Below are 27906 nucleotides of genomic sequence, written 5' to 3'. Positions count from 1 at the left end.
TTGTCATAAAAAAATTGCCTTGTTTCCACTTATCTCTTTTCTAATTTCTAATTTCTGACTATAGTGCTAGTTCAAGAGTATATTTAAGTATATTTAAGAAAAAACACAATTCTCAACGCCATCTACCTGTTCGCATTCATTTACGTGTAACTGATAATTTTCTAACGCGCGAATTATTTAAAAAGGAAATTTCGAAATGAAAACAATGATCTTCAAATTTGGTTATTGTGAGTTACATCGAGTAGACTGTATTAGTCTTTATCGACCAACTTCATTTTACTTTTTTACGGCGTTATGACTTTACTTGACTTTATCGCTTATAAAAGTTAAAAAAACTATAGAATTTAGATTACGTCTTATTGATATTTAACAATATGAGTGGAAAAAAAGATGACCCGAAGAAACAAGATGAAGAAGAATTATTTGATTTTATATATAAGTATTTAATACTTTCCAGGAAAGTAAAAACTGAAGCATGGACGAAGTTATTAGGAAGTGAAGATCTTAAAGTAAAGTCGTAATTATATAAAGGATATATAAAAGAATCGTTTCAAAAAGATCGTTAATCTTTATACCCTATATACACATAAAGGACAATAATTTTGTAAAAAGTTATACATCAATCTTTCAATATCTATAATTAATTTTTGCATTAATTCAGGATGTAATTCTCAAGTTCTTCAATGTACCATCCAACATGATTTTAACTATACAACTTACATCAGCTGGCGCTCTTCTGCCATTTCTTGGAATTGAATCACCTAGTCGAGTTAAATCTTCATATTTTATTAAGCGAGAACCTATTAAAATTACAAAAACTAATTATAGAGAAATGCTTATTCTTGGTGATATGTCACCGAAACCTGTAGAAGAAGCAGCTGTGTTAATAGAAGAGGTATTAATTTATTAATAATAACTTTTTTTCTAATAAAATTATATTATTATATAATATATTTTTTATATTTATAGGTTTACTTACCAATTTTAACAAATCCAATCAATCATAATGGATGGCCTTTCATCGCTAAGGAAGATGTAAAGAAGCATGTTTATGATCTTCGAAGTTTACTTTATCAGGTATGTCTTTCATATATATGAGTTTTCAAATTAATTCTATTATAATCAGTAAAACTTATATCTTATGTCCTTTAGTTGAAAGGAAAAATGTCTGGTGAAACTATATTACCTATGCCAATTGACATAGAAAAAATTTTTGAAGAAGAATGGAAATTGCAACAAAATGATGATGTACAGTTTGATATTAAATTAAGAAGTAATATTGAAAGTATAATTATTAAATGGACTTCACAAATAAATGAAATTCTTGATGAAGAAAGAATACTTCTAAGTTCAGATTATCTATTACCTAGTGATGGTACACTTTATTCTTTGACTAATATTTAAACATTTTTGTTTAAAAAATTTTAATATTTATGATATATTTATAGCAAACTGATATTTTATAAATTTAATTTCATTATTTTTAGAATTGGATTTTTGGCTTAAAAGAATTAAAAATTTAGAATCTATCTATCAACAGATAAAGGATCCTCGAGTAAAAAAGATGGGTTCTGTACTTGAATTGACTGAAAGTCCATATTCTGGACACTTTAAAACTATTTGGAAAAATGTTATTGCTGGTTAGTCCATTAAACTATGCAAAACAATTATAGTTAACAAAATATTAATTAAATTTTGGAAGATGGAAAATTTTGTGTTCAGTGGTATTTTTTTATTTATTTCAGCTATAATTGAGTCACGTGATATATGGATGCATTTAAAACCACTTGAATATTATTTAAATAAAATACAGAGTACAGAGTTCAAAGATATTGATTCACTATTAAAGCCATTAATGCATTGTATTTGTTTAATATGGGCAAATTCCAAATATTATTGTACTACTACACGTATTATTCGATTATTATCAATGATTTCAAATTTATTGATAGCTGAGGTATGCTTATTTTAATATTCATAATTTCTTTTTTAAAGATTTATAAATAATATTTAGGAATAATAAAATTCAAATACTATTGTTTTTGTAGAAGTGTAATTATTAGTCTACAAATTGGTTTTTATCATATGTTCTTCAGGCTGACAAATATATGGATCAAAGTTCTTTATTTGAGGGTGATGCTGAAGATAATTTAAAACGATTGGAACAAACAAAGCATATTATAAATCAACAGCAAGATATATTTCAAATTTTTCGTGATAAAGTGGATTCTTATTTTAAACCTCCTAATGAGCCAATTTTATGGAATTTTCATGATAAATTAATATTTGGAAGATTGCGTAAATTTAACCAACGTCTAAAGGAATTGCAGGTTTGACAAGAGTAATTTTTTTTAGAAAATAAATCATATTATATTTTATTATATTTTTATTTAGGTTTTCTTTGAGATAGTGCAAGAATATCTTAAGTTAGAAAGAATAGAAATAGCTGGATTAAAAGGAAGCATGTTATATGCTATGATATTTGAAATCCATGATAATTTTGTTAAAATGTATCGTCAATTTGCTGATGTTCAGTATAACATCTTCACACCAGAAGATGTAGGTTTTAATAATGATTGGTCTAGATTTCAAGCAAATGTAAGTTATTTTGTTTTTTTTCTTGAATTTATAATGGAAAAATTATTATAATATTACGATTGTAGGTAGAAATAATGGACAGAAAATTAGTTAACATATTCAACCAAGCATTCATGGAATGTCATGGTATAGAATCTATGTTTAGATTCATATGGATGATGGGAACTATTGCTAATCGACCGATTTTAATAGAACAATTATGGCATAATTATAATAGATTGATAGAAATAATAAATGATGAATATGATGAAGTTAAGGTATTATTCGGAATAATTATTAATATTTAAAAATGATTTTTAATATTAGATTTATAAACAATAAATATATAATTCATTATATTAATATAGGTCATAATAGATAATTACTTTGGTATAAATGCAGAATCAGAAAACAATATTCCAAATAAGAAATTACATCCTGTTTCTGAAGCCTTGTATTTTTTAAATAATATGAAAAAACAAATAGATTATCCTATTGAGTCTGCAACATTAGTAGACCATCCATTAATAGTGTCCAGGATAAATCTTGATATAAGGGATAAATATGATGAACTTCAGGTACAATATAAAAGCTACATTTCAATTAAAATAAAATACTAACATGATATTTTTTGCTTAAGAATCTTATAGATACTTTAGAGCATGACATCTTTACAGAATGGGTAGAAAAAATTCCAGAAAAAAGTGAAGAATATTTATTACAATGTTTATTAAAAGTCAGTGATGAAAATTTATTAGAATTAAATTTTGATCCTAATTTGGCTGTAATGTTGCAAGAAATTCGAGATATAATCATACTGAAAAAATCAGATTTACCTGATGAAGTTATTGATTTACATAATAGAAGTATATTTTTCTTTGAAACCATTTGTAATTTAAATTTGATTATAAATTGGTATGTACATACATAAAAATTATCTTTGAAAAATGTAAACTGAATAAAATTAACGTGATTTGATAAGTAAACAAATATAATGTGAAATAATTTTATATAATGTTATTTTCTTTTATAGGTATAACTGGTTGCAAAAAAACACTTCACCTGTTGAATATCAGTTGGTAAAGGATGATGTAGAAGAAATAGAAAAATTGATAGAATTTGGTCAAATAAATTATAATTGGAACTCTATAGGTAATATTAACAATTAAAATATTGTAAACATAAATCTTTCCTAATTTTATATTATTATTTGATCAAAAAGATTGAATCAAATACAATATTGTTTTATATAATTTAATTTATCATCACAGAAATACCAGAATACATAGAACAGTTATTAAATCTTACACGAAAATTATATATTCGAATATTTAAAGTTCAAGAAAATATAAATGGTCTGTTAAAAATAATTTATTCTTGGGCATTGGTACCAATTCTGGAACGGAAAGATTTAAAGGAAGAAAATCTACTTGCGATTGGAGAACGTGAAGAAAAATTTGCAATGAGATACCAAGAAATAGAGCTTGTTGCAAAAGAATTAAATCGTGTTTTGGAAGCAAATTATAAACTCTTATTTGATTTAATGCCTCAGTCTATATATGAAGAAGAGGATGTAGACCCAGACTTGGGTAAATATAAGGAACAAATAATTTATGTACATATATATATATATATAATTATTATTGAAAATTGTTATTATTGAAAATTAAAATTTTTTATATAGATGAGCAACTAAAAGATACTGAAGAGATTTCACCAACTGAAGAAAGGTAAATAACTCATATCTAAATGTGAATCATATCTAATAAAAAATGTGTGTGTGTATAAATTTTTATAATTATTTATATTGTCATATTTTTTTATGGAAGAATTACAGATGAAACTACAGATTTAATAGAAGATGAAATCATTGAAGATGTAGAAGTTGAACAATCTGAGATAGTTGAATTAGATATTGAACTGACAGAAGAAGAAGCTGCATTACAAGCAGAACTTGAAGCTCAGCGTCAGATAAAATGGAAACCATATCTTGCATATGTGGATAATTTAATATATGAGGGTTTGGTTCAAACTGTTTCTACAAGGTGCACTATAATATTATCCTATTAGATATATCTTCTATGATTTAATGAAAAATTAATTATATTAAAATTTGTTAAAGTTTGTGTTATATTCTTGATGAAACTGATCCTGAATGCAATGCTTCACCACTTTTTGAAATTCAACTATCTCTGGAAAATTCCAATTTGGTATTTCAACCTTCTATTAATATCGATGATCCAAATGGTTTTTACGCTTTTTATGAAGATCTCTTGCTAGATATTATGAAAATGGCTACATTAATTAAACGTGTAGATCCTGATATTGCCGAAGAGCGTGAGCATTATGGGGTACTTATTATTATATCTATATATTCTTCAAGTATTTTATGCTGATTTTTAAAAGTTTTATTTTTTCTGATCAATGTAGATAGACATGACAGAAGAAGAAAATATTACTTTTATGCTAGAAGAGACATCTAATAGAATCAAACTAGGTTTATATAAAGCAGAAGAATATGTCGAAGTAATTTTTTGTATAATTAATATCTCTAATATTTTATTAAAAATATTAATTATACAAAAATCTTTCGTATAAGTAATTAAAAATGCTTATAGCAAATATTTACAGATTTGATAAACTAATCTATTATATATCTACTTATGCACATAGACATTTAAACCTCTCTCTTGGCTCTGGCTAGATGATAAAAAAGAATATTTAGATTTATTTTTACGCTTTGGACGAAAACTCACAAAAGCAGAAAAAGATATGATCATTCGATTAGGTGATAATTTACCTGATACTTTAAAAGAAAGGACACCTAATTTAGCAGACTACAAAAGAGAAATAGATTTTTTCGTGGATCTTTATAATGAATGCAATCAAATTGAAGATGATCATACTTTATCATGTTGGCTTAAAATAGATTTGAAACCGTTTAAGCAAAATCTCCTTAATGTCATTTGTAAATGGGCAAATGTATTAAAAAATCATCTTATGGATGGAATTACAGCAGAGTAAATATGACTTACATATTCATTTTCAATGTTTATAAAAATCAGTTATATCTTTATTTTACTATTTCTTCTCATTATTATTCTTATAGTCTGAAAAATTTATCAGTATTTTTAAATGAAGCTAATAACAAATTTTCTCAACCTGTTAAAGAAGATGATTATGAAGATTTATTAAAAACTATATATTATCTTAAGGAAGTCAGAGATCGGCAATATGAAATTGATGATATGTTTGAACCTATTAAGGTATATATGTATTATTTTTTCAAATATAATTTTAAAGACTCATAAAAAAATCTCTCATAGCTATATCTAATGTTTTTATATCATGATATACATAAAATATATTACAGGAGACAATAGAACTTCTTAAAGAGTATCAAGTTAAATTCGATGAGAAAACATTTGATTGGCTACTTGAGTTACCAGAATTATGGACAACAGTGAAGAAACAAGCTGCACAAATAAAACAAGTTGTTGCACCATTAATGTCTCATCAAATAAATTTATTAAATAAACGTTTAAATTATTATGATTTTAAACAACAAAAGTTTCTCTCAGATTTTCATCTCAATGAAATATTCAAGTAATGTTATTATTATATGTAATTTATAGTTCTTTATTCCATATATAACTCAAATTATTCTTAATAAGAAATATTACTCTTTAGTTTTGCCTGTACAAATGTCTATAAGAAAATGGATGATATAAATGTGGAAATTATGAAATTTGAAAACGAATTGAATGATCTTAAAGAAACAGCCGTTATATTTGAACACCATGTAGAAGAATTTAAACATATTGTCCAAGCTAGAAGAGAATTGAAACTTGTTAAGATGATGTGGGATTATATAAATATTATTAGAACGAGCCTAGATGAATGGGAAACAACAATCTGGAAAAAAATTGACGTGGAGGGAACAGATATAGAGTGTAAAAAATTTATTCGTGAACTTAGACGTGAGTATGAATTAGAATCTTTTTAGAGATCATGTTTAAAAAAGAAGGTTTCTTAGTTTTCTTTTCTTTTCATGTTTTCATTATATAATTCCTTTATTAGAAATTGATAAAGATGCAAGAAATTGGAATTTATATATAGAAATAGAAGGACAATTGAAAAATATGATGTCATCATTAAGGGCTGTATCAGAATTAAAAAATACAGCTATTAGAGATAGACATTGGTTACAATTAATGGCTGAGACTGGAGTACACCATATTATCTTTAAAATATTGATTTCAAGTCATCTTCTAAGTATCATGTTTAAAAGATACATTTAATATTATATTATTACATAATTTTAGGTAAAATTTACTATGGATGACAAAACAACATTAAAAGACTTGTTAAAATTAGAACTTCATAAATATGAAGAAGAAGTTAAAGAAACTGTAGATAGGGCAGTAAAAGAAATGGCAATGGAAAAAGTATTGAAAGAATTACAAACTACATGGGCCACACTGGATTTTGGAAAGGAATTACATGAAAGAACAAAACTTTATATATTAAAAATTGATGAAGAAATAATAGAGACACTAGAAGAAAATCAGGTTTAATGAATTTTTGATATATATATATATTTACTGTTATATTACGTTAATTAAAAAATTTTTTTTATTTAATAAAATAAATATAATAAAAAGCATTTTGCTGAAATATACAATTTAAAATGTTTTTATAGGTTCAGTTACAAAATATGTTGGGTTCTAAATACGTAACATACTTCTTTGATGAAGTTCTAGAGTGGCAACATAAACTAAGCAATGCAGATGCTGTGATAACTGCATGGTTTGATGTTCAACGTGCATGGATGCATTTGGAAAGTATTTTTATAGGTTCAGAAGATATTAGAAGTCAGCTACCTGAAGAATCTAAACTTTTTGAGAAAATAGACAAAGATTTTAAAGTAATGATCTATATTTTTCCTATTTATAAATAATATATAAATTCGTTCGTAAAAACATATGATAAGGTAAATATATATCTTTTTTAGGATCTTTTAAGAGATATGTTAAGTACATTGAATATTATAAGAGCTACTAATAAGCCTAAAATTCTTGAACGTTTAGAAGAACTAGAAAAAGAATTAAATATTTGTGAAAATGCATTATTCAACTATCTTGAAACAAAAAGACTTGCTTACCCTAGATTTTATTTTGTGTCCTCTGCAGATCTTTTGGACATACTTAGTAATAGTATGTAATTTTAATGTTTTAATCATTTTAAACTATTTGTTTTACTTAATATAAGAAAAATGTAATATTATAGGTAGTAATCCAGAATTAGTGTGTAAACATTTAGCAAAATTATATGATTCTATTGCTAAACTTAAATGGAAAATGGATCATGAAAGAATTACAAAAATAGCCATTGTCATGGTAGCAAAAGATGGTGAAGAAATGACTATATATGGAAATTGTGACTGTAGTGGGAAGGTATGTTCATATAGTTTACTATTTCTTGAAAAAGTATATATTGTGCATGATGTAGTATTTTATATATCAACTGGATATATCACCAGTTTTCAATGTTATTATTTATTAGGTTGAAATTTGGTTAAATCATGTTACGGATGCAATGAGAAAATCTGTAAAACATCATATTCATCAGGCTGTTATTTCTTATGATGAAAAGCCACGTGAACAGTGGATTATGGATTATGAAGCACAACCATCATTATGTGGTACACAAATATGGTGGACTACTGAAGTAAATATGGCATTTAATCGATTAGAAGAAGGATTTGAAAATGCTCTGAGAGATTATCTGAAGAAACAAATCTCTCAACTTAATGTTTTGATTACAATTTTATGTGGTGAACTTAATGAGAACGATCGACAGAAAATAATGACTATCTGTACAATAGATGTGCATGCACGAGATGTGGTTGCCAAATTAATATCCATGAAAGCAGATAATGTATCCAATTTTCAATGGCAGTCACAACTAAGACACAGGTGTAGATATTTACAATATTAATAAATATACATATATATATATATATATATGATCATAAAAAATGATTTACGAAATAATGAAAAAATCCATATTGTAGATGGGATGATGTAAAAGACGATTGTTATGCAAATATTTGTGATGCTTGTTTTTTATATGCATATGAATATTTGGGCAATGTACCACGATTAGTGATTACACCATTAACAGATAGATGTTACATAACTTTAACACAATCTTTACATTTGATAATGGGAGGAGCACCTGCTGGCCCGGCCGGTACTGGGAAAACGGAAACAACTAAAGATTTAGGAAGAGCATTGGGTCAAATGGTATATGTTTTTAACTGTTCAGAGCAAATGGATTATAAGGTAAATATATAATATTATGATTATAGCAATTAATATATATATATATTGAAAAATAAACAACACATTATAGTCATGTGGAAACGTGTATAAAGGACTCTCACAAACTGGTGCATGGGGTTGTTTTGATGAATTTAATAGAATTTCTGTAGAAGTTTTATCTGTGGTAGCAGTACAGGTGAAATGTGTACTAGATGCTATCAAAAGTCGAAAAATAAAATTCCTTTTCTTTGGACAAGAATTAGTTCTTGTAGATTCTGTTGGAATGTTTATAACAATGAATCCTGGTTATGCTGGCAGAACAGAATTACCTGAAAATCTAAAAGCACTATTTCGGTAAATTTTATAAGGAATCTAATACGATTGTATTTTTTATTATATATAATATAAAATAACAACCATAATTTTTATACTTAGCCCCTGTGCTATGGTTGTGCCTGACTTCGAACTTATATGTGAAATTATGCTGGTAGCAGAAGGATTTCTAGATGCCCGTTTATTAGCAAGAAAATTCATAACATTATATATGTTATGTCGAGAACTTCTATCTAAACAAGATCATTATGATTGGGGTTTAAGAGCTATTAAATCTGTTTTGGTTGTAGCAGGTAAATTAAAACGTGACGATCGTTTAAGACCTGAAGACCAAGTATTAATGAGAGCATTAAGAGATTTTAATATACCAAAAATAGTAACAGATGATATACCTGTTTTTATGGGATTAATAAGTAAGCATTATATAAATAGAAAAAAGAGCAAAAATACTTATTTTACAGCGATTCTTTCATTAATTTAATTTAAATATAAATAACAAAATTCTAAAATTTCAGGTGATTTATTCCCAGCATTAGACGTACCACGGTTAAGAGATATGAATTTTGAAAAAGTAATAAGAATAGCTGCAATAGATTTAAAAATGCAACCAGAGGATGGATTTATATTAAAAGTAAGTTTGGAACTCGTCACGCATATTTTTAATTTTAAATATTTATGAATGTATGCTATTTTGTATTATTTTTTTTATGAATAAAAATTTTTATGTAAAAAATCTTTTTACTAGGTAGTACAGTTAGAAGAACTCTTCAACGTTCGGCATTCAGTTTTTATTGTAGGATTAGCTGGCACAGGTAAAACGCAAGTGTGGAAAACCTTAAACAGAACCTATTATAATCAGAAGCTGAAACCATATTATAATGATTTGAACCCAAAAGCTGTAACCACTGCTGAATTGTTTGGTATTATCAATCCTGCAACTAGAGAATGGAAAGACGGGTTTGTTCCTAAATGTTTATTTATATTATTATTATTTGAACTCAAATTCTGTAATCTATATTCTAATTTTATCTGATATAAATATGTCACAGATTAATATCTATATTAATGAGAGAACAAGCAAATATGCCAATTGATGGTCCTAAATGGATTGTATTTGATGGTGATATTGATCCTATGTGGATTGAATCATTAAATACTGTAATGGATGATAATAAAGTTCTAACATTAGCAAGTAATGAAAGAATTGCATTAACAAAACATATGCGTTTGTTATTTGAAGTTTCACACTTAAGGTAATATTAAATAAATAAATATATTAAATAAAATTAAATATCAAAATTTATTAATAAAAATAAATGGGTGTATTATATCATTCTTATAGAACTGCAACACCAGCTACTGTATCTAGAGCAGGTATCTTATATATAAATCCACAAGATTTGGGTTGGAATCCGTAAATATTTATAATCTTAGTAATTCTCAAAATATTTTAAGAATATATATTAAATTAAAAAAATTCATTATATTGTTTTTAGATACGTGATGAGTTGGACAGATACAAGAGATAGTTCAGAACGAGCAAATTTAATAATACTATTTGATAAATATATTCCAGTTTCATTAGATACAATAAAGTTTAAGTTTAAGAAGGTCACTCCTTTACCAGACATATGTCATTTGGAAATGCTTTGTAATTTGCTCGATTGTTTCTTGATAAAAGAAAATGTACCTCCTGAATGTCCTAAGGAATGGTAAAAACTTAACAATGTTTCAAAAATAATTATATGTAATTGTCTTATCTAAATTATTATATATATGCAATTTATAAAAGGTATGAGCTGTATTTTGCATTTGCTTGTGTTTGGGCTTTTGGATCATCAATGTTTGTAGATCAATTAAAAGATTGGCGAGTTGAGTTCAGTAAATGGTGGCAAAGTGAATTTAAGACGGTTAGATTTCCTTCAACTGGTACTGTTTTTAACTATTTCATAGAAACAGAGACAAAAAGGTGGCTACCATGGGAATCTAGAATAGTACCATTTGAATTGGACGTAGATATTCCTATTCAAGTGTGTATTAAATTTCACACATTTGTATATTTAATTTGTTAATATATTATCGTGCTCGAATATAATTTACTATATATATATAGAGATTAAAAAAAAAAAACATGTTTATATTGCAGGCATCTCTTGTATCTACATCGGAAACTGTATGTTTACGTTATTTTATGGATATATTAATGAAGAAACGAATACCTGTTATGCTAGTTGGAAGTGCTGGATCTGGAAAAAGTATTATTGTTGCTGAAAAGTTAGCAACATTACCAGACAATTATAATATGGCAAATGTTCCTCTTAATTATTATACAACATCTGGTAAATTATATTACAGAAAAAGTTATATTATAAAATTGGAATATATAGTAGTATATATATAAATATTGATAAAAATTTGTTATAGAAATGTTACAAAAAATACTAGAGAAACCCTTGGAAAAGAAGTCAGGACGAAGTTATGGTCCTTCTGGTACAAAACTTCTAGTTTATTTTATAGATGATATGAATATGCCAGAAATAGATACTTATGGAACTGTGCAACCACATACACTCATTAGGCAATACATGGATTATGGACATTGGTAAATCTATAATTTTTTCTTTTATAAGAAATCAACAATTGCGAATTTTATTATGTAAAGTTAAACATTTAATTATTAATATATAATAGGATTGTTATCTTTAATATAAATTATTAATATAAAATAATATTTTTACTTAGGTATGACAGAGAGAAATTAATATTGAAGGATATACTTAATACCCAATATGTTTCTTGCATGAATCCAACAGTAGGAAGTTTCACAATAAATCCACGTTTGCAAAGACATTTTGCTGTATTTGCTGTCAGGTACAATAAATGTGCTTATTTATATTTATATACTAAATTCTCACACTTTTACTCTTTATGTCTCTATTACATTATAATATATTATTAATAGTTTTCCACATCATGATGCATTAGTAACTATATATAAACAAATGCTTGAACAACATCTAACTAATCCACATAATAAGATTAATATAACAGTTCAAAAAATGACAGAACCAATAATTAATGCAGCATTGAGTCTTCATAGTAAAATAGCAACAACGTTTTTACCAACTGCTATTAAATTTCATTATATATTTAATTTAAGAGATCTATCCAATATCTTTCAGGTAAGAAAAATAAGTGTTTAGAATGTCTTATAATAAGATGAGTATTAATTAAATGAATGAAAAAAAAATTAAAAAATTAATTTTATTTTCAGGGCATACTTTATTCTACTCGTGATACTATTCCAATGCCGAATCATCTTGTGAGATTATATGTTCATGAATCAACACGAGTATATTCAGATAAATTAATAAATTTTGAAGATAAAAAGTTATATGAACAATTATTGCTAGAAACACTTCGTAAAAATATACCCGTAATCAAAATGAATTTATTTTTTTTTAAGAAGCTTATATATGTGACCTTGTATAATTTTAGTTATATTTAGGAACTTGATGAGACTTTAGTACTTCAAAAGCCTATAATATATTGTCATTTTGCTGAAGGAATTGGAGAATCTAAATATATGCCAATCAGAGATTGGAATCATTTAATTAAATTACTTGATGATGCATTATCGAGTTATAATGAATTGGTAATAGATTACTTTGTTAGATATTAATATTAATTTCACTTTACGAAAATTATTAAGTATATATATTTGTATAATAGATATCAGCAATGAACTTGGTGTTATTTGATGATGCAATGTATCATGTATGTCGCATCAATAGAATATTAGAGTCACCAAGGGGAAATGGGCTCTTGGTTGGTGTAGGAGGTAGTGGAAAACAATCTTTGTCACGTTTAGCTGCATTTATATCGGCGTTAGAGGTATATTTCACATAAAATATCCTTGTATGTTTTAAGTTAACAATAGTACCGTGTGAAAAAATTAATTTTTATATTGCTTATTTTATTCTCTAATGTAGGTATTCCAAATACAACTGAAAAAAGATTATTCGATAACTGATTTAAAATCTGATTTGGCCAGTCTTTATTTAAAAGCTGGTCTTAAAAGTATGGGTATTACTTTTTTGATGACCGATTCGCAAGTTGCGCAAGAAAAATTTCTTGTAGCTATAAATGATATGTTAGCATCTGGAGAAATTTCAGAATTGTTTCCAGATGAAGAAGTTGATAATATTGTTAATGCTGTACGAAATGAGGTATTTAAATAAATGATTATTCTTATGACTTTTTAATGTAGTAATAAGATTTAAAGTTAATGTTTTTTTTTTTTTTTCATGTACTAGGTAAAACAAGCAGGTCAAATTGATTCTAAAGAGAATTGTTGGAAATTTTTCATAGAACGTGTTCGTAGATATTTGAAGTGCTTGCTTTGTTTTTCACCAGTTGGTACAACTTTAAGAAATAGAGTTAGACAATTTCCAGCTATTGTTAATTGTACGTCAATTAATTGGTTTCAAGATTGGCCTCAAGAAGCATTAGAATCTGTTTCTATTAGATTTTTGCAGGTACAATCATTTTCTAATTATAATAAGAATAATGAAATAAAATGAATTATAGTATTCATTTCTAATAACTTAATAGGAACTTGAAGAATTACCCAAACAATATAAAAAATCTGCTTCTTTATTTATGACCTTTGTTCATATGATTGTAAATGAAACATCGAAATTATATCTTCAAAATGAAAAAAGATATAATTATACAACACCTAAATCATTTTTGGAACAAATATCTTTATATGCTAAATTGTTGAGAGAGAAAACATTTGAAATAGCGAATATGATTACACGACTTCGAAATGGTTTGGAAAAATTAGACAGCTGTGCGGAACAAGTAATATATTATTAAATTAAAGATATTAATAAAAAAATATTCTTGGAATTTTTTCGTAAAATTCTTATTTTGTATTTTGCATTCCTTAGGTAGATAAGCTAAAAGTAGTATTGGCAGTACAAGAAATAGATCTGAAAAAGAAGAATGAAATAGCTGACCAAATTTTACGTGAAGTGCAAGCAGAGAACACTAAAGCTGAGGTTGAAAAAGCTTTTGGTGAGGGAGATCAAAATTATATTAATGTATATTTAAGAAAATAATTAACTATATATATTTTTTTTATTTGTAGTATCTGAGGAAGAAGCGAAAGTTGCTGAAATAAAGGAAACAGTAGCAGAAAGACAAAAACGTTGTGATGAAGATTTAGCCAAGGCAGAACCAGCTGTAAAACAAGCAGCAGCAGCATTAGATACTTTAAACAAGGTGAATATTTTATAGTTCTGTTACATCGATTATTAAGCAATTTATGTAATAAAATTTAATGATATTTAATAAAGATTTCAATGATAATTAATTTCAGAGCAATTTGACAGAGTTGAAGTCTTTTGGTGCACCTCCCGAAGCAGTTATAAGAGTTGCACAAGCAGTATTGGTTTTATTTTCTCCAAGAGGTCAAATACCAAGAGATAGAAGTTGGAAAGCATGTAAAGCAATGATGGGCTCTGTAGATGCATTTCTTGCAGCATTGCATAATTATGATAAAGAAAACATTCATCCTGAAGTTGTTAAAGCTATTCAACCTTATATCAATGATAGAGGTATATAAATAATAATAAATGAGAAATTTATATTATTTTACAATATAAATTGATGCATATTGTTTATTATATTATTTTTTTTATAAACATAGAATTTGATCCAGACTTTATTGCTGCGAGATCTAAAGCAGCTGCAGGTCTATGTAGTTGGGTAAAAAATATAATGGTTTTTCATTATATCAATGAAACTGTGAAACCTCTCAGGGCTGCTCTTGCTCAAGCTAATGCGGAACTCAAAGTTGCGATGGACAGATTAAATTCTTTAAGAGTTCGTTTGAATGTAAGTTAATGAAAAGAAATGAGAAAACAAGATCACATTATTTAATACCATTATGGATTATTATGGATGTTATACACATAGGAACTTCAAAAAGTATTGGATATTCTTGGTGAAAAAATGGAAACAGCATTAGCAGAAAAACAAAAGTGTCAGGATGAAGCAGATGCAACAACTTTAACTATAGATCTTGCAAATAGATTGGTAAATGGTTTAGCTTCAGAAAAGATACGTTGGACTGAAACTTTGGAAGTGTAAGTATATGTTAAATATATATTATATATATTTTTCTTTACTATTATTATTATATTAAATAATTTCTTTTTTCATTATAAAGATTGAGAACATCAGGAATTACTGTACCTGGCGATGTATTACTTGTGACAGCATTTATTTCATATATGGGTGGTTTTACAAGAAAATACAGATTAGATTTACTTAATTTACATTGGCTGCCTTTCTTTGATAAGTTAGAAATCCGTATTCCACGAACGCCTGATTTAGATTTATTAACATTAGTAACAGATGATACTCAAATCGCTCAATGGAATAATGAAGGTATTTATGTACATAAAATTTCTTGATATTTTTTAATTTCCTGATAATTGTTAATTTTCTTTATATAGATATACTGTATGAATAAGGAATTCAAAAAAAGAAGAATTTTTCCTAATATCTAATGTTTACATTATTTTTTTTTAATAGGATTACCAGCTGATTCAATGTCATCAGAAAATGCCACAATACTTACAAATTCAACTAGATGGCCACTAATGATTGATCCACAATTACAAGGAATCAAATGGATTAAAAATAAATACGGCGACGAATTAAAAGTATTGCGATTAACTCAACGGCATTATTTAGATATAATTGAATATGCTATTAGTAATGGACAAGTTGTTTTATTAGAAAATATTATGGAAGCAGTTGATGCAGTATTGGATCCTATCCTAGGTCGAGTTTTCATAAGGAAAGGACGGTATGTAAAAATTGTTATATAAAAATTGTTAAAGATTATCAAAAAATATTTTAATTTTTTCAAGTAATATAATAACAAATTTTCTATTTTCTATTTCAGGGCAATAAAAATTGGAGATAAAGAAGTGGATTATGATCCAAATTTTAGACTTATCTTGCAAACTAAATTGGCAAACCCACATTATAAACCAGAAATGCAAGCACAAACAACAATTATAAATTTTACAGTTACAAGAGATGGCTTAGAAGAACAACTATTAGGTGAAGTAGTAAAGTTGGAACGACCTGACTTAGAGAGTACAAAAAGTGAACTTACCACTCAACAAAATACGTTTAAAATAACATTGAAAATATTAGAAGATGACTTGTTACATAGGTATGTGTGTGTGTGTGTGCTTTTAAAAAAAAGGAAAGTATATCTAAGAAATATTTATGTTTGATTACTTATGTTACGTACAGATTATCTTCCGCTGGTCCTGATATTTTAAGTGATATCACGCTTGTAGTGAATCTTGAAACAACGAAAAGAACAGCAGCTGATATTGAGATTAAAGCAGCTGAAGCTAAAGAAACTGCCATCAAGATAGATATGGCACGAGAATTATATCGCCCTGTTGCTGCCAGAGCAAGTCTTTTATACTTTATTTTAAATGAGCTTTATAAAATTAATATGTTATATCAGTTTTCATTAAAGGCATTCAGTGTAGTGTTTGGAAATGCGATTAAGTTTGCAGAATTATCTGACGTTATTGAAACACGTGTTTCATATTTAATAGATAGTATCACATACTTAGTGTTTGTGTATACTAGTAGAGGATTATTTGAAAGTGACAAGATTATATTCCTTTTTCAAATGACGATACAAGTATGTAAAAAGAATTGTAATCTATTTAATTAATAGTATAAATAAGTCGTTTATAAAGAAAATTCTTTTTATAATATTATAGATTTTATTGCATATGAAGGAAGTATCATCGGTAGAAGTAGATTTTCTTCTACGATTTCCTTATATTCCCGATCTTAGTAGTCGCGTAGATTTTTTGGATAACGTAGGTTGGGGTGGTATAGTATATTTAAGTGGAATGGATGAATTTCTAAATTTAGATCGAGATATTGAAGGCGGATCAAAAAGATGGAAGAAAATTGTTGAATCAGAAATACCAGAAAAAGAAAGATTTCCACAGGAATGGAGACATATAACAGCTTTACAAAGATTATGCATGATCAGATGTATGAGATTGGATCGTATGACTTACGCTATACGGTAAACGATTATATGTTTAGTATATATTTTTTTTAAGCAATCTGTTAAATAATATGAGATATTTCCTTTTTATTTTATATTAGTTGCTTTGTAGAAGAAAAATTGGGCCCACAGTTTGTTCAATCCAGGGCTTTACCTTTCGAAAAATCATATGAGGAAACGAGTTCAATAACGCCAGTATTTTTTATTCTTTCTCCAGGTGTAGATCCATTAAAAGTATGTGATGTCCTTTATTAAATATATTTATCGAAATAATATTTATTTTAACAAATTAAAATGTCATCCCTACAGGATGTAGAAAAACTAGGCCAAAAATTAGGATTTACATCAGATGGTCAAAATTTCCATAATGTATCATTAGGTCAAGGACAAGAACCTATTGCTGAAGAAGCAATGACTATTGCAGCAACTGAAGGACACTGGGTCATATTACAGAATATCCATCTTGTACGAAATTGGTTACCACAATTAGAAAGAACAATGGAACAAATGGCAGAAGATCCTCATGATAATTATCGTCTATATATAAGTGCCGAAGCTGGTCCTTCGCCTTCTGAATCAATTATACCCCAAGTATTTATTATACAAAAAGAAAGCATATTTGTATCAGTGAAATGTTAACATATTCATTTTTCTCAGGGTATACTAGAATCAGCTATAAAAATAACAAATGAGCCTCCAACAGGAATGCATGCTAATATACATAAAGCACTGGATAATTTTTCACAAGAAACATTGGACTCTTCTACTAAAGAAACGGAATTTAAAGCTATTTTATTTGCTTTATGTTACTATCATGCTGTTGTGAATGAACGTAAAAAATTTGGAGCACAAGGATGGAATAGAGTATTTTTCAGATTTATTTACATAGTTTCTAATATGTTTAGTTTTCTACATTATAAATAATTACAATTTGAATTTTTTTGTTATGTTACTGTTACTTTAGTCTTACCCATTCAGTGTTGGTGATTTGACCATTAGTGTCTCGGTATTATTGAATTATTTGGAAAATAATATAAAGGTACCATGGGAAGATCTTAGGTATTTATTTGGAGAAATAATGTATGGTGGACATATCACTGATGACTGGGACAGAAGATTATGTCAGACATATCTTTTGGAATATTTACAACCTGAACTTGTTGAAGGAGAGTTGTATTTAACACCAGGATTTTTGGTACCACCTAATAGTGATTATATGGCATATCATCAATATGTAGATGATTATTTACCTGCAGAAAGTCCTATCTTATACGGGCTTCATCCAAATGCTGAAATAGGTATACATATTAGCTGAGAAGTACTTACATAAAATATTAATGTACTGCAATAATATTTAACAAAATGTTTTATAGGATTTTTAACAAGTACTGCAGAAAATCTTTTTAGAACTCTTCTAGAAATGCAACCAAGAGAAGCTGTTGATACCACAGAAGGTCTTTCATTGGAAGATAAAGTTAAATATGCTATAGAAGATTTAACAGATAGACTTCCTGAAGAATTTAATATACTGGAGTTGATGAGCAAGGTGGATAAAAACTTATGTGCTAATTATATTTATCATCTAAATATTAAAAATAATTGTTAAATTGTTTTCTAGGTTGAAGATCGTACTCCATTTATTATTGTTTCTTTTCAAGAATGTGAAAGAATGAATATATTATGTAATGAATTAAAGAGATCCCTTGGAGAACTAACACTTGGGTTAAAGGTATTTATTGATTAAATTAAGATTAATTTATTATATATATATCTAATTTGAATAATTTGATATTTCATGTAATTATTATAGGGTGAACTTACGATAAGTCCAGACATGGAAAACTTACAAAATAATATATTTATGAATATTGTTCCACCAACATGGACTAGATTAGCTTATCCTTCAAATCTTAATTTAAGTGGTTGGTTCACGGATATGTTAAATAGAGTTGGAGAACTTGCTAGTTGGACGTCGGATTTTAATGTAAATAATTTTTGTTATATTTTATTTTACGATTTACACAGCTATATATATTAATTTCAAATTTTTCTAATAGCTTCCTTCATCAGTATGGCTAGGAGGATTTTTTAATCCTCAGTCCTTCCTTACAGCGATTATGCAACAAACTGCGCGTAAAAATGAATGGCCTTTGGATAAAATGTGTCTACATTGTGAAGTAACTACAAAACAAAGGGATGAAGTTACGTAAGAAAATTTTATTTATATCAATGCTACACCGTTCGGATTTTGCATAAATAATAAAATACCTTTCATTTTTTGTTCCCTTAGCGCACCGCCACGAGAAGGTTCCTACATTAATAGCTTATATATGGAAGGGGCTCGTTGGGATATTGAAACAGGTGTAATCACAGATGCACGTTTAAAAGAATTGTTTCCTTTAATGCCAGTAGTATATATTAGAGCAATAACGCAAGATAAACAAGATCTTAAAAATATGTATGAATGTCCAGTTTACAAAACAAGAACTCGTGGTCCAACTTACGTTTGGACGTTCAATTTAAGAACCCGGGACAAAGCTAATAAGTGGGTTCTCGCTGGAGTCGCAATTGTACTTCAAATTTGAACGTGTTTCCTCATTACTTAAAGAGTTTCAAGTGTAAATAGAAAGGCTTTAATATAAAAAATTCACTTTATATAACATCTTTTTTTATGATAACAAGTCAGTAATTATTAATATTCAAAATGTATTAAAATATACATGCATTTTTTGCTTATTATTTGCCATTTTATATTTGCAGATCTGTTCTTTTACAAAATGAGAAAAATAGCACAATATTTTAGATTTATCTCATTTCAGAAATACTATTTTCTAAGTGTTTTTTATGTTGCGAATTTTTCATAGCCACTGCAAACGTATTCTTTAACAACATTGTAACAGTCATAGGACCCACACCTCCTGGTACAGGTGTAATATATTGTGCAACCTTCTTCACATTTTCATAATCCACATCTCCAACAAGGATATTTCTATTACTGGCTTTATCTTTTACTCTGTTAATTCCAACATCAATTACACAAGCTCCAGATTTAATCATGTCTTTGGTTACTAATCCAGGAACACCAGCTGCTACTACTACTAAGTCAGCAAGTCTTGTCATTTGTTTTAATTGATCAGAAGGAGTATTGATATGACAAATTGTTGTTGTCATGTCTAATCCACCCGTAGCTCCTACAGAACAAATTTGAAATTGCAGCTTTTGGATTTTTATAGAATTACTTACTTAATATAGAAACAAGAATTTTATTAATAATTATAAAATTCAAAATAATATATAAGAAACTTATATAATCGTAGATAATTATTTACCTCTACCATCTGCATGTAGCAATAAAGCTATTGGTAAACCAACATGTTTTGATCTTCCTATTACAACTGCATGCTTCCCAAAAGTTTTTATATTTGACCTAACTATTAGTTCTTTTACACCCAGGACAGTAGCTGGTATAATACCTTTACTATCCAATGTCAAATTTCCTATATTTTCTAAATGAAAACCATCTACATCTTTTTTGGGTGATATTGCTTGACACACTTCTTTTTCATTGAGACCCTTTGGTAATGGTAATTGCACAATAATGCCATCTACTGATGGATCTTCATTCAAATTATTTATATTTTCCAATAAAATGTTTTGGGTCGTGTTTTCTTTTAAATTGATTGTATAACTTTCTATGCCTAAACGAGTAATCTATATTAATAAATTAATAAACATTAAATTTTTGCACAAATGACATTTTTAAAAAAAGATATTACCTACGAAATTAGCAGATTCCATCTTTCTCTGAACATAAGTTTGGCTAGCAGGATTCTCTCCTACAAGAATAGCTACTAATTTCGGTTTTTTATTACCTACACTTATCCAAGCATCAATATCACTTCTTAATTCTTCCTTAATTTGTTTTGAAATTGCATTTCCATCTATTTTAATTGCATCATATCTGTAAATTATAATAATAAATAATAAATTTCTTAATAATTTTTAAGTTTATAACCTATAAATGAAATTAAAACATGTTACATATATTTTGTGCATAAAATATATTTTCATTGATTTCATCATTTTCAAAGTAAACATATAAATGAAATTTTAGCTCTCACAGTATTTACTTTTCGTATAAAATCTTGTAAAATTCAAAAATAAATTATTTATCTTCTAAGAAACGTTATATTGATTAATAATTTTTATATTAATTAATAATTTTATTCACATTATTACATTAACATTTTAAATAATTTGTTAAGTTTTATATTTATAAGATTGAATAATCGATATATAAATTATAATAAAATTATAATATATATTCTTACAACAAACTACTTACAATAAATTGGAAGTGTGCAATTTTTTAATGTATAATTTAGATTTAACTAACAAGGCTCTTCTTAAAGAAAACATTTTTTTCGAAACTACATATAGCAAGTATTTACGATAATTATAAAAGCGCGTAATCGTAATGGACCTAAGAGAATCAGGGACGATTATGTGTTAATAGAATTTTTATTATCACGTTAATCCGATAAGATATTTGAACACTTATCAAAACAATATTTTTGACCTAAAATACCTGTGTATTAGAAATAGAATGTAAAACTACTACTAAGTTTCTATGCTTCATAAACTCATACAGGAGGAAGTGATAGTGAAAGGTAGACATGCGTATTAGTTTTTTAAGCAAGTTTCAGGTTTCACTCGAATATTTCCATTTGAAGTATGTAGTTTGAAATGATTTCGTAAATGTAATAAATATATTTTATATCTTTTAGAATACCTAAAAATTAAAAATTAAGAATTTTTTCGATCATAAGATATCGTAACCTTACATTTTGTCTAAAAATAAAAATAATCGATCGATTAAGTACTTAAATGAAAAAGATATATAATAAGATATAAATGTAATTATGAAATGCATTAAAAATTATAGAATTAGTAATATTTATAATTTATTTAAAATATATTTATCGTACAAAAAATATTTCACGTTAAAATTAATTTCAATTATAAATATCCCATAAAGATATGTAACTATCTTTTCCTGCAGCAGCCATTAAATATTTACAATTATATGCTTCTACATAATGAGGTGAATAAATGACATCATGCACTGTATTTTTATGTTGATCCAATACTGCTAATTGCTTCAAAGTTTTCTGAGAAAATATTCTTAAACGACCATCCCAATTACCCACGGTAAAAAGTTTTTTATCTGGCCTTACATTTATAACCGATGTACCAGGATTTTTTAAAGTTATTGTACATTTAGTTGTTAAAGTGTCGGATGATAAATTAAATATCTAAATAGTAAAAAGATCTATTGTATTGTATGATCTGATCATTAGATCTAATCACATATACTATATCATATGATCTAATCTTATTTGATTTAATGTATATATAAATATTTATAGTATATGTACATACATGGTATATACAAGCAAGAAAAAACAAGTGAAGTTTTTACCTCTAATTTTTCAGAAGGACTACCAATAATTCCTTGCATATACGAAGTTTCAAAATCAAGAGCCATGGGGCATGATTCTATATCCATACAATGAAGTACTTTTTTTGCTGTTATATCCCATAGTACAAGCAATCCAATTTCATAAGCAACAAGTATTTTTTGATCTGTAGATGGCAAGGGTTTTATAGCCATTACTTCTCCTAATTTTTTTGAATATAGGACTTCTGAAGAATATAAAGTTAATTCCATATTTGAACTTTTGACAGAATATAATCCAATATTAGAATCTTTAAGAGCAGTAATGATAATATCTTCTGATAATACTTGACATCTGTAATCACCAATAATCTCATGAAAGATAGATATCATTAAAAAATAATATTCTTATTTAAAATATATTATTGATTTGTCTATTAATTCTTTATAATATTGTGCAGAGAAATAGAATATATTTTTAGAAGTAGATTTTTTTATATAATTGAACAAGATAATATAATAATATTAAAATATATTTTTATAAATATATATTTATTGAGCTTATATAAATATTTAAATGATACCTGCAAAAGGAATGGTAGTCATGATCAATTATTTTATTCATTGACCAATGTGAATTAGACATACTGTATATTTTTATACTACCACATTTTTGTTGAACCAATAAATTGTTATTATTAATATTATGCATAGTCAAACAGGGATCTATTCCTGCATCAAACTTCGTTAATATCCTATTTCTCTGGAACAAATATAAATTATACGATTAAAAATTTTATAGAAAATATATTACGATATCGCGTATATATTTAATAAATGTTATATAATTTTTAACATAACATTTTACCTTTAAATCCCAAATATAAATTTTTCCTGAAGCACAGCCAGCATATAAATGTTCCACATCAGAATTAATCCAAAATAAAAGACTATGAATACAACCCATATCACTACGTAAAAGATATTTTGGGTCTGGTGGAATTAGTGCCATTTTTAATAAATCTTTCTTTTTATTAATACTTAAATGAAAATAAAAGCAAGAACTTATCGTGCTCTGAAGAAAATAACAAATTATACCGACGTCAAACTAGATGGCATTATATTACCTGTTTTATCATATGAACAAAAACATTGTATCGATTGAGTAATATAAAAATAAAGTTAAAAAGTTTCCTGTATATATTCAATATTAATATTTTATCGAATTATATTAAATTAAATTCGATAGATTATTTTATTGAATTGTATATATATTTAAAGAAGAAAATAATAATATATCACACAAGTATTAGTACAGAAATATAATTAGACAAAAATATAAAAGCATCTAATAAATAATTTTTCATTATGTTTTATTATCTAATTGATATTCTATGTAATTAGTGTATTAATTAAAAGGTTTTAAGAATAAATTTCAAATTGCCAAATATGATCTAGATTAAACAATGAAAATCGCAAGAGAAAGGAAAAATAAAAAAAGCGCGTTGAACGTTATAAAACCTTGATCTTCATTCATTTGTTTATTAGTTAAAATGATTAAATTACATATGGAGCTATTGTTCGTATACTTTGTGAACGTTAATTCGACTTTCGATATTAAGAGATCATAGTTAAAAATTAATTCGTTAGGAGGCGCTGTATGTTAATTGATCTGTAAGATGCCATAAACGATCTCTTAGTGGCGGCCGATGCGAATACAGCCACAAGATACACGTCCACGTGGAAACTGAATAGTTTTAGAAGAAAATCTGACGATAAAAAGATGTCCGATAATAACCTACTACAAACTTATAATTGTAAGTATAATTCAATATATTTTTCTTTATATATTTTACTTTTTATTCCCTCGTATAAAACGTACAATTATTTTTGTTTGAATCAACCGATCGTAACGCGCTTCAAGCATAAATGAGATGAGCTCTTATAATGGCGGCTTTTGTTTATTTAATATCATCGATAGAATAAAAAAAAAAATCCATCTACCAATATCACCCTTCTACTGATCCCTACAGTTCGTAGATTGTCTTTCCGAACACAAAATATCGAAGAGATATACGCATGACACTTCATTTTCATGATTACATGCAAGAACAGTTCATGAATTTTTAATATCAAATATCAGATCCATTCATCGACATTACATTGTTAAATATTCTAAAAATCTTCATTTAAAACTTTTCGTCTTAAACTTTTTTTTATGAGCCGTCGATTTTTTATAAAATCAATTTTTCTAATAATCGATTATATCCCGGTAGTTACATATTGGAGTATTAGCAGAATCAATTTTTCTTTTGTACGTTTTTAAATATTATTGTTTCGCATTATGCAATGGATTAAAATCTTGTAAACTTGAATTATTTCAACAATAATAATCCGGAAAAATAAATATAAAAGTTCTTTGTCTTTTATCAAATAATTGTCGACACGTGCTCATGAAATCACGATAAAAATGATATGATTTTGAATAATTTCCAACAATTATTTTATAATAATCGATAAATTTTTATTATGATCGAAGTAATAAAATCTGTTATTTTTTAATGTTTTTACATTTAGTTGAAATTAATTTAATTATATGATCGTAAATATGTCGGAATTTAATTCAGTAGAAATATGAAATTTTTATAGTATCTATCCAATGTCTCTGGCAAATGAATGCGCGCGATCGATTGAAATGCATAATTTTATAGGACAAAAAGAAAAAAAAAAAAAAGAAAAAACCACTTGGGTATAATGCCCGAAGTGGTAGTGCCCTTTTGTTATCTTATTGTTATAGGCCGAGAAAGATAAAGAATATATAATAAGCATGTGTGCTTGATCGATAAATTTACAAAATGAATTTTTACGTTATAACGTTTTAAGAGAAGAAATAAACGAATCGATTATAACATCGAGGCTTTTCGTTAAACTTATATGTACAAATTTATATCTATTATTATATATAATATTTAAAGAATTATATTGTCAAAAAAAAAAAAAAAGAGAAAGAAAAAAACTTGAAGCTAGAATGGAAACTTTTGTATTGTTTGATCGAATTGCATAAAGGCAAGTACTTTCAATGTTGTACAACGTAATCTAGTTGATTGTATAAGCTAGTAACATTGTAACGTGAGACAGCTGACTGCGTGTGAGAAAATCAACTTCTTTCAAGTTCTGACAGTAGATAGATATTACACATATGCTTACATACGGCGATACGTTTGCCGAAAAGAAAGGTATGGTATATATATATATAGGTATATATATGTTTTCTTACGTTGAATAGATAAAGCAACCTTCTAAGAAAGATAATAATAGAAAGATTGGTAAATCAACGGATATATGTTTAGAAGGATCTGATTACAATGCTAGAAAAAGCTTTTTGTTTTATCATCAATGAAATCGATTTTCTTAGTTCCTGAAATGAATTTTATCGTATTATTTTATATCGTTTTTTAAGATGCAATTTTTTTCATATAGTAGTTCATATATATATAGAAATATGCACACACCCATTCATATATATACATCACGTATTTGGTGTTTTATTTACTTATTAGATGAAACAAATAATTTTGAAGAAACCCTTGCTGATTACGTGGGAAGTACACAATACGACGAAAACGAGATACAATTTTCTCGGCCAGTTCAAGACGAAGTGATCAGGTAATCATTGAGAATCTTTACATTTTATATTTATCCTTATTAATCTTGAAATTATTCTAATAAAACGTCTTTTTTTGTTTCAGCGTATACGAGGTATATGTAAAAGAAGAAACCGAAGATACTAACACAAGAGACGATCTTCCGATTATTCCAAGCTTATCATCTTCGAACGATCATCAATTGATTCAAGTAAACGATCATTTATCATCAATTAATTGAACTTTTTCAAAATCAATTTTCTGCTTATAGTTTATAATGGCGTTTCTCAAGCTTATTTGTTTGTAATGGTACCGCGGTCCACAAATGTTGATAACATACAATTTTTAATAGATCGAAATCGCTGTATATTATTTTAAAAATACGAACTCGTAAAAAGATTCTACGAGAATATCCTAGGAATCTCTTAAAAATTAATCACTTTCATATATGATAGCAACTATCATTTCGCGATCCATTAAAAATTTAATGCGACCCATATTGGGCAGCGGCCCATAGATTGAGAAACGCTAGTTTATGGTATAGTTCAATTAATAAATTATTTTATAAAGGGTGATTCACACGCAATGAACATGGATACGAGCATCGATTCGGAGGTGATTAAAGTCGATAGTACAGTAGGCAAACTTCTTGGAAAGGATGCTCTAAAGTATAAAGTGAGAAGCATGAGAAAACATATTTTATTCTTTTTTAAATTGAATATAACAAATGGAATAAAATATAAATAAGATGAAAGTTCTTTGTAGATTTTAGAACAGTGCATCTCTACGAACGATAATAACGTCGTTGTTTATTCACATCCGGTAACGGAAGGTGGTCCATCTTCGTCTTCGACTCGCATGATCGACAAAGATGACATAAGATCAAGATTACATTTCGTCAAATATTTAAAACGCGATGGGAAAACGTTAAAAATTTGGGAATGCGGAATTTGTAAGTATCATCGATTATTTTTATTCTGAACAATCTTTTAGATCTTTCCTGTTATTATGTGGATTGCGTCTGGATCCTATTTCTTTTCTTTTTCTTTATATATTAAATCGTACATCAAAATAGGTTCGAAAGAATTTCGACATCAGTATACATTGATGCGACATTTACCAACGCATACCGACGAAAGAAATTTCAAATGCGAAGCTTGTGGTAAAGCTTTTCGACAATTGTCAACTTTAAGTCAACATAAAGCGATTCATAGCGACGCGAGGCCATACGTCTGTGAATTTTGCAAAAAAACATTCAACAGGTACGCAAAAGTAAAAGATGTATTAGAACAATGGATGAATAAATAAATAAATTGTTCTTGTTTTAGAGTATCGACGCTAATCTCGCATCGAAAAACGCATTCTGAACACAAACCGCACAAGTGTCATCTATGTGGGAAAGGATTTCATCAAAAAGGTAATCGTAATTTATTTAACGCA

General features: G+C 27.1%; 4 protein-coding genes across 7 annotated transcripts in view; 2 read left to right on the top strand and 2 right to left on the bottom strand.

Annotated features, from left to right (window-relative positions):
• The first annotated feature begins 14 nt into the window (after positions 1 to 14).
• On the top strand, positions 15 to 20026 carry LOC122630829 (dynein axonemal heavy chain 17-like). Its single transcript, XM_043815795.1, has 65 exons — positions 15 to 509; positions 662 to 895; positions 970 to 1077; positions 1153 to 1375; positions 1488 to 1640; positions 1746 to 1957; positions 2097 to 2330; positions 2395 to 2598; positions 2664 to 2855; positions 2946 to 3155; positions 3218 to 3492; positions 3611 to 3729; positions 3849 to 4166; positions 4262 to 4308; positions 4405 to 4622; positions 4700 to 4928; positions 5008 to 5103; positions 5251 to 5597; positions 5687 to 5843; positions 5951 to 6183; positions 6268 to 6557; positions 6658 to 6806; positions 6903 to 7148; positions 7280 to 7504; positions 7592 to 7793; positions 7867 to 8033; positions 8143 to 8555; positions 8654 to 8924; positions 8995 to 9257; positions 9339 to 9649; positions 9752 to 9867; positions 9982 to 10193; positions 10286 to 10489; positions 10579 to 10650; positions 10733 to 10948; positions 11029 to 11266; positions 11383 to 11575; positions 11661 to 11838; positions 11979 to 12107; positions 12199 to 12418; positions 12511 to 12672; positions 12745 to 12891; positions 12969 to 13130; positions 13229 to 13465; positions 13553 to 13774; positions 13851 to 14102; positions 14192 to 14318; positions 14392 to 14525; positions 14623 to 14860; positions 14953 to 15140; positions 15222 to 15391; positions 15475 to 15695; positions 15843 to 16119; positions 16219 to 16494; positions 16578 to 16983; positions 17066 to 17382; positions 17466 to 17598; positions 17674 to 17955; positions 18022 to 18228; positions 18329 to 18662; positions 18738 to 18910; positions 18983 to 19093; positions 19175 to 19348; positions 19422 to 19570; positions 19655 to 20026. Exons 1-65 carry the CDS (start codon positions 375 to 377, stop codon positions 19947 to 19949), a joined length of 13653 nt encoding a protein of 4550 aa, XP_043671730.1. The 5' UTR covers positions 15 to 374; the 3' UTR covers positions 19950 to 20026.
• LOC122630831 (bifunctional methylenetetrahydrofolate dehydrogenase/cyclohydrolase, mitochondrial) lies at positions 19745 to 22096 on the bottom strand. The gene is made up of 5 exons (XM_043815798.1): positions 21953 to 22096; positions 21710 to 21847; positions 21141 to 21325; positions 20694 to 21062; positions 19745 to 20555 (listed from the first exon to the last, which is right to left on the bottom strand). Exons 2-5 carry the CDS (start codon positions 21781 to 21783, stop codon positions 20170 to 20172), a joined length of 1014 nt encoding a protein of 337 aa, XP_043671733.1. The 5' UTR covers positions 21784 to 21847; positions 21953 to 22096; the 3' UTR covers positions 19745 to 20169.
• Positions 22097 to 22274: 178 nt separating this feature from the next.
• Positions 22275 to 23918, bottom strand: LOC122630832 (guanine nucleotide-binding protein subunit beta-like protein 1). The gene is made up of 4 exons (XM_043815799.1): positions 23691 to 23918; positions 23407 to 23585; positions 22847 to 23177; positions 22275 to 22679 (listed from the first exon to the last, which is right to left on the bottom strand). Exons 1-4 carry the CDS (start codon positions 23832 to 23834, stop codon positions 22380 to 22382), a joined length of 954 nt encoding a protein of 317 aa, XP_043671734.1. The 5' UTR covers positions 23835 to 23918; the 3' UTR covers positions 22275 to 22379.
• A 620-nt stretch (positions 23919 to 24538) lies between these two features.
• Positions 24539 to 27906, top strand: part of LOC122630601 (zinc finger protein 148-like) — a 6903-nt gene continuing 3535 nt past the window's right edge. For all 4 annotated transcript variants that reach the window (XM_043815264.1, XM_043815263.1, XM_043815262.1 and 1 more), the window contains exons 1-7: positions 24539 to 24639; positions 26383 to 26488; positions 26572 to 26677; positions 27037 to 27141; positions 27232 to 27418; positions 27542 to 27728; positions 27795 to 27883. In XM_043815264.1, the coding sequence (XP_043671199.1) occupies positions 24606 to 24639; positions 26383 to 26488; positions 26572 to 26677; positions 27037 to 27141; positions 27232 to 27418; positions 27542 to 27728; positions 27795 to 27883 (814 nt within the window). In that variant the 5' untranslated portion in view covers positions 24539 to 24605. The remainder of the gene's footprint in view (positions 24640 to 26382; positions 26489 to 26571; positions 26678 to 27036; positions 27142 to 27231; positions 27419 to 27541; positions 27729 to 27794; positions 27884 to 27906) is intronic.

Source organism: Vespula pensylvanica, chromosome 7 (genome assembly GCF_014466175.1).
Source record: "Vespula pensylvanica isolate Volc-1 chromosome 7, ASM1446617v1, whole genome shotgun sequence".
Lineage (NCBI taxonomy): Eukaryota > Metazoa > Arthropoda > Insecta > Hymenoptera > Vespidae > Vespula > Vespula pensylvanica.
The sequence above is the reverse complement of the archived record's forward strand: the minus strand, read 5'-3'. Positions and strand labels throughout refer to the sequence as shown.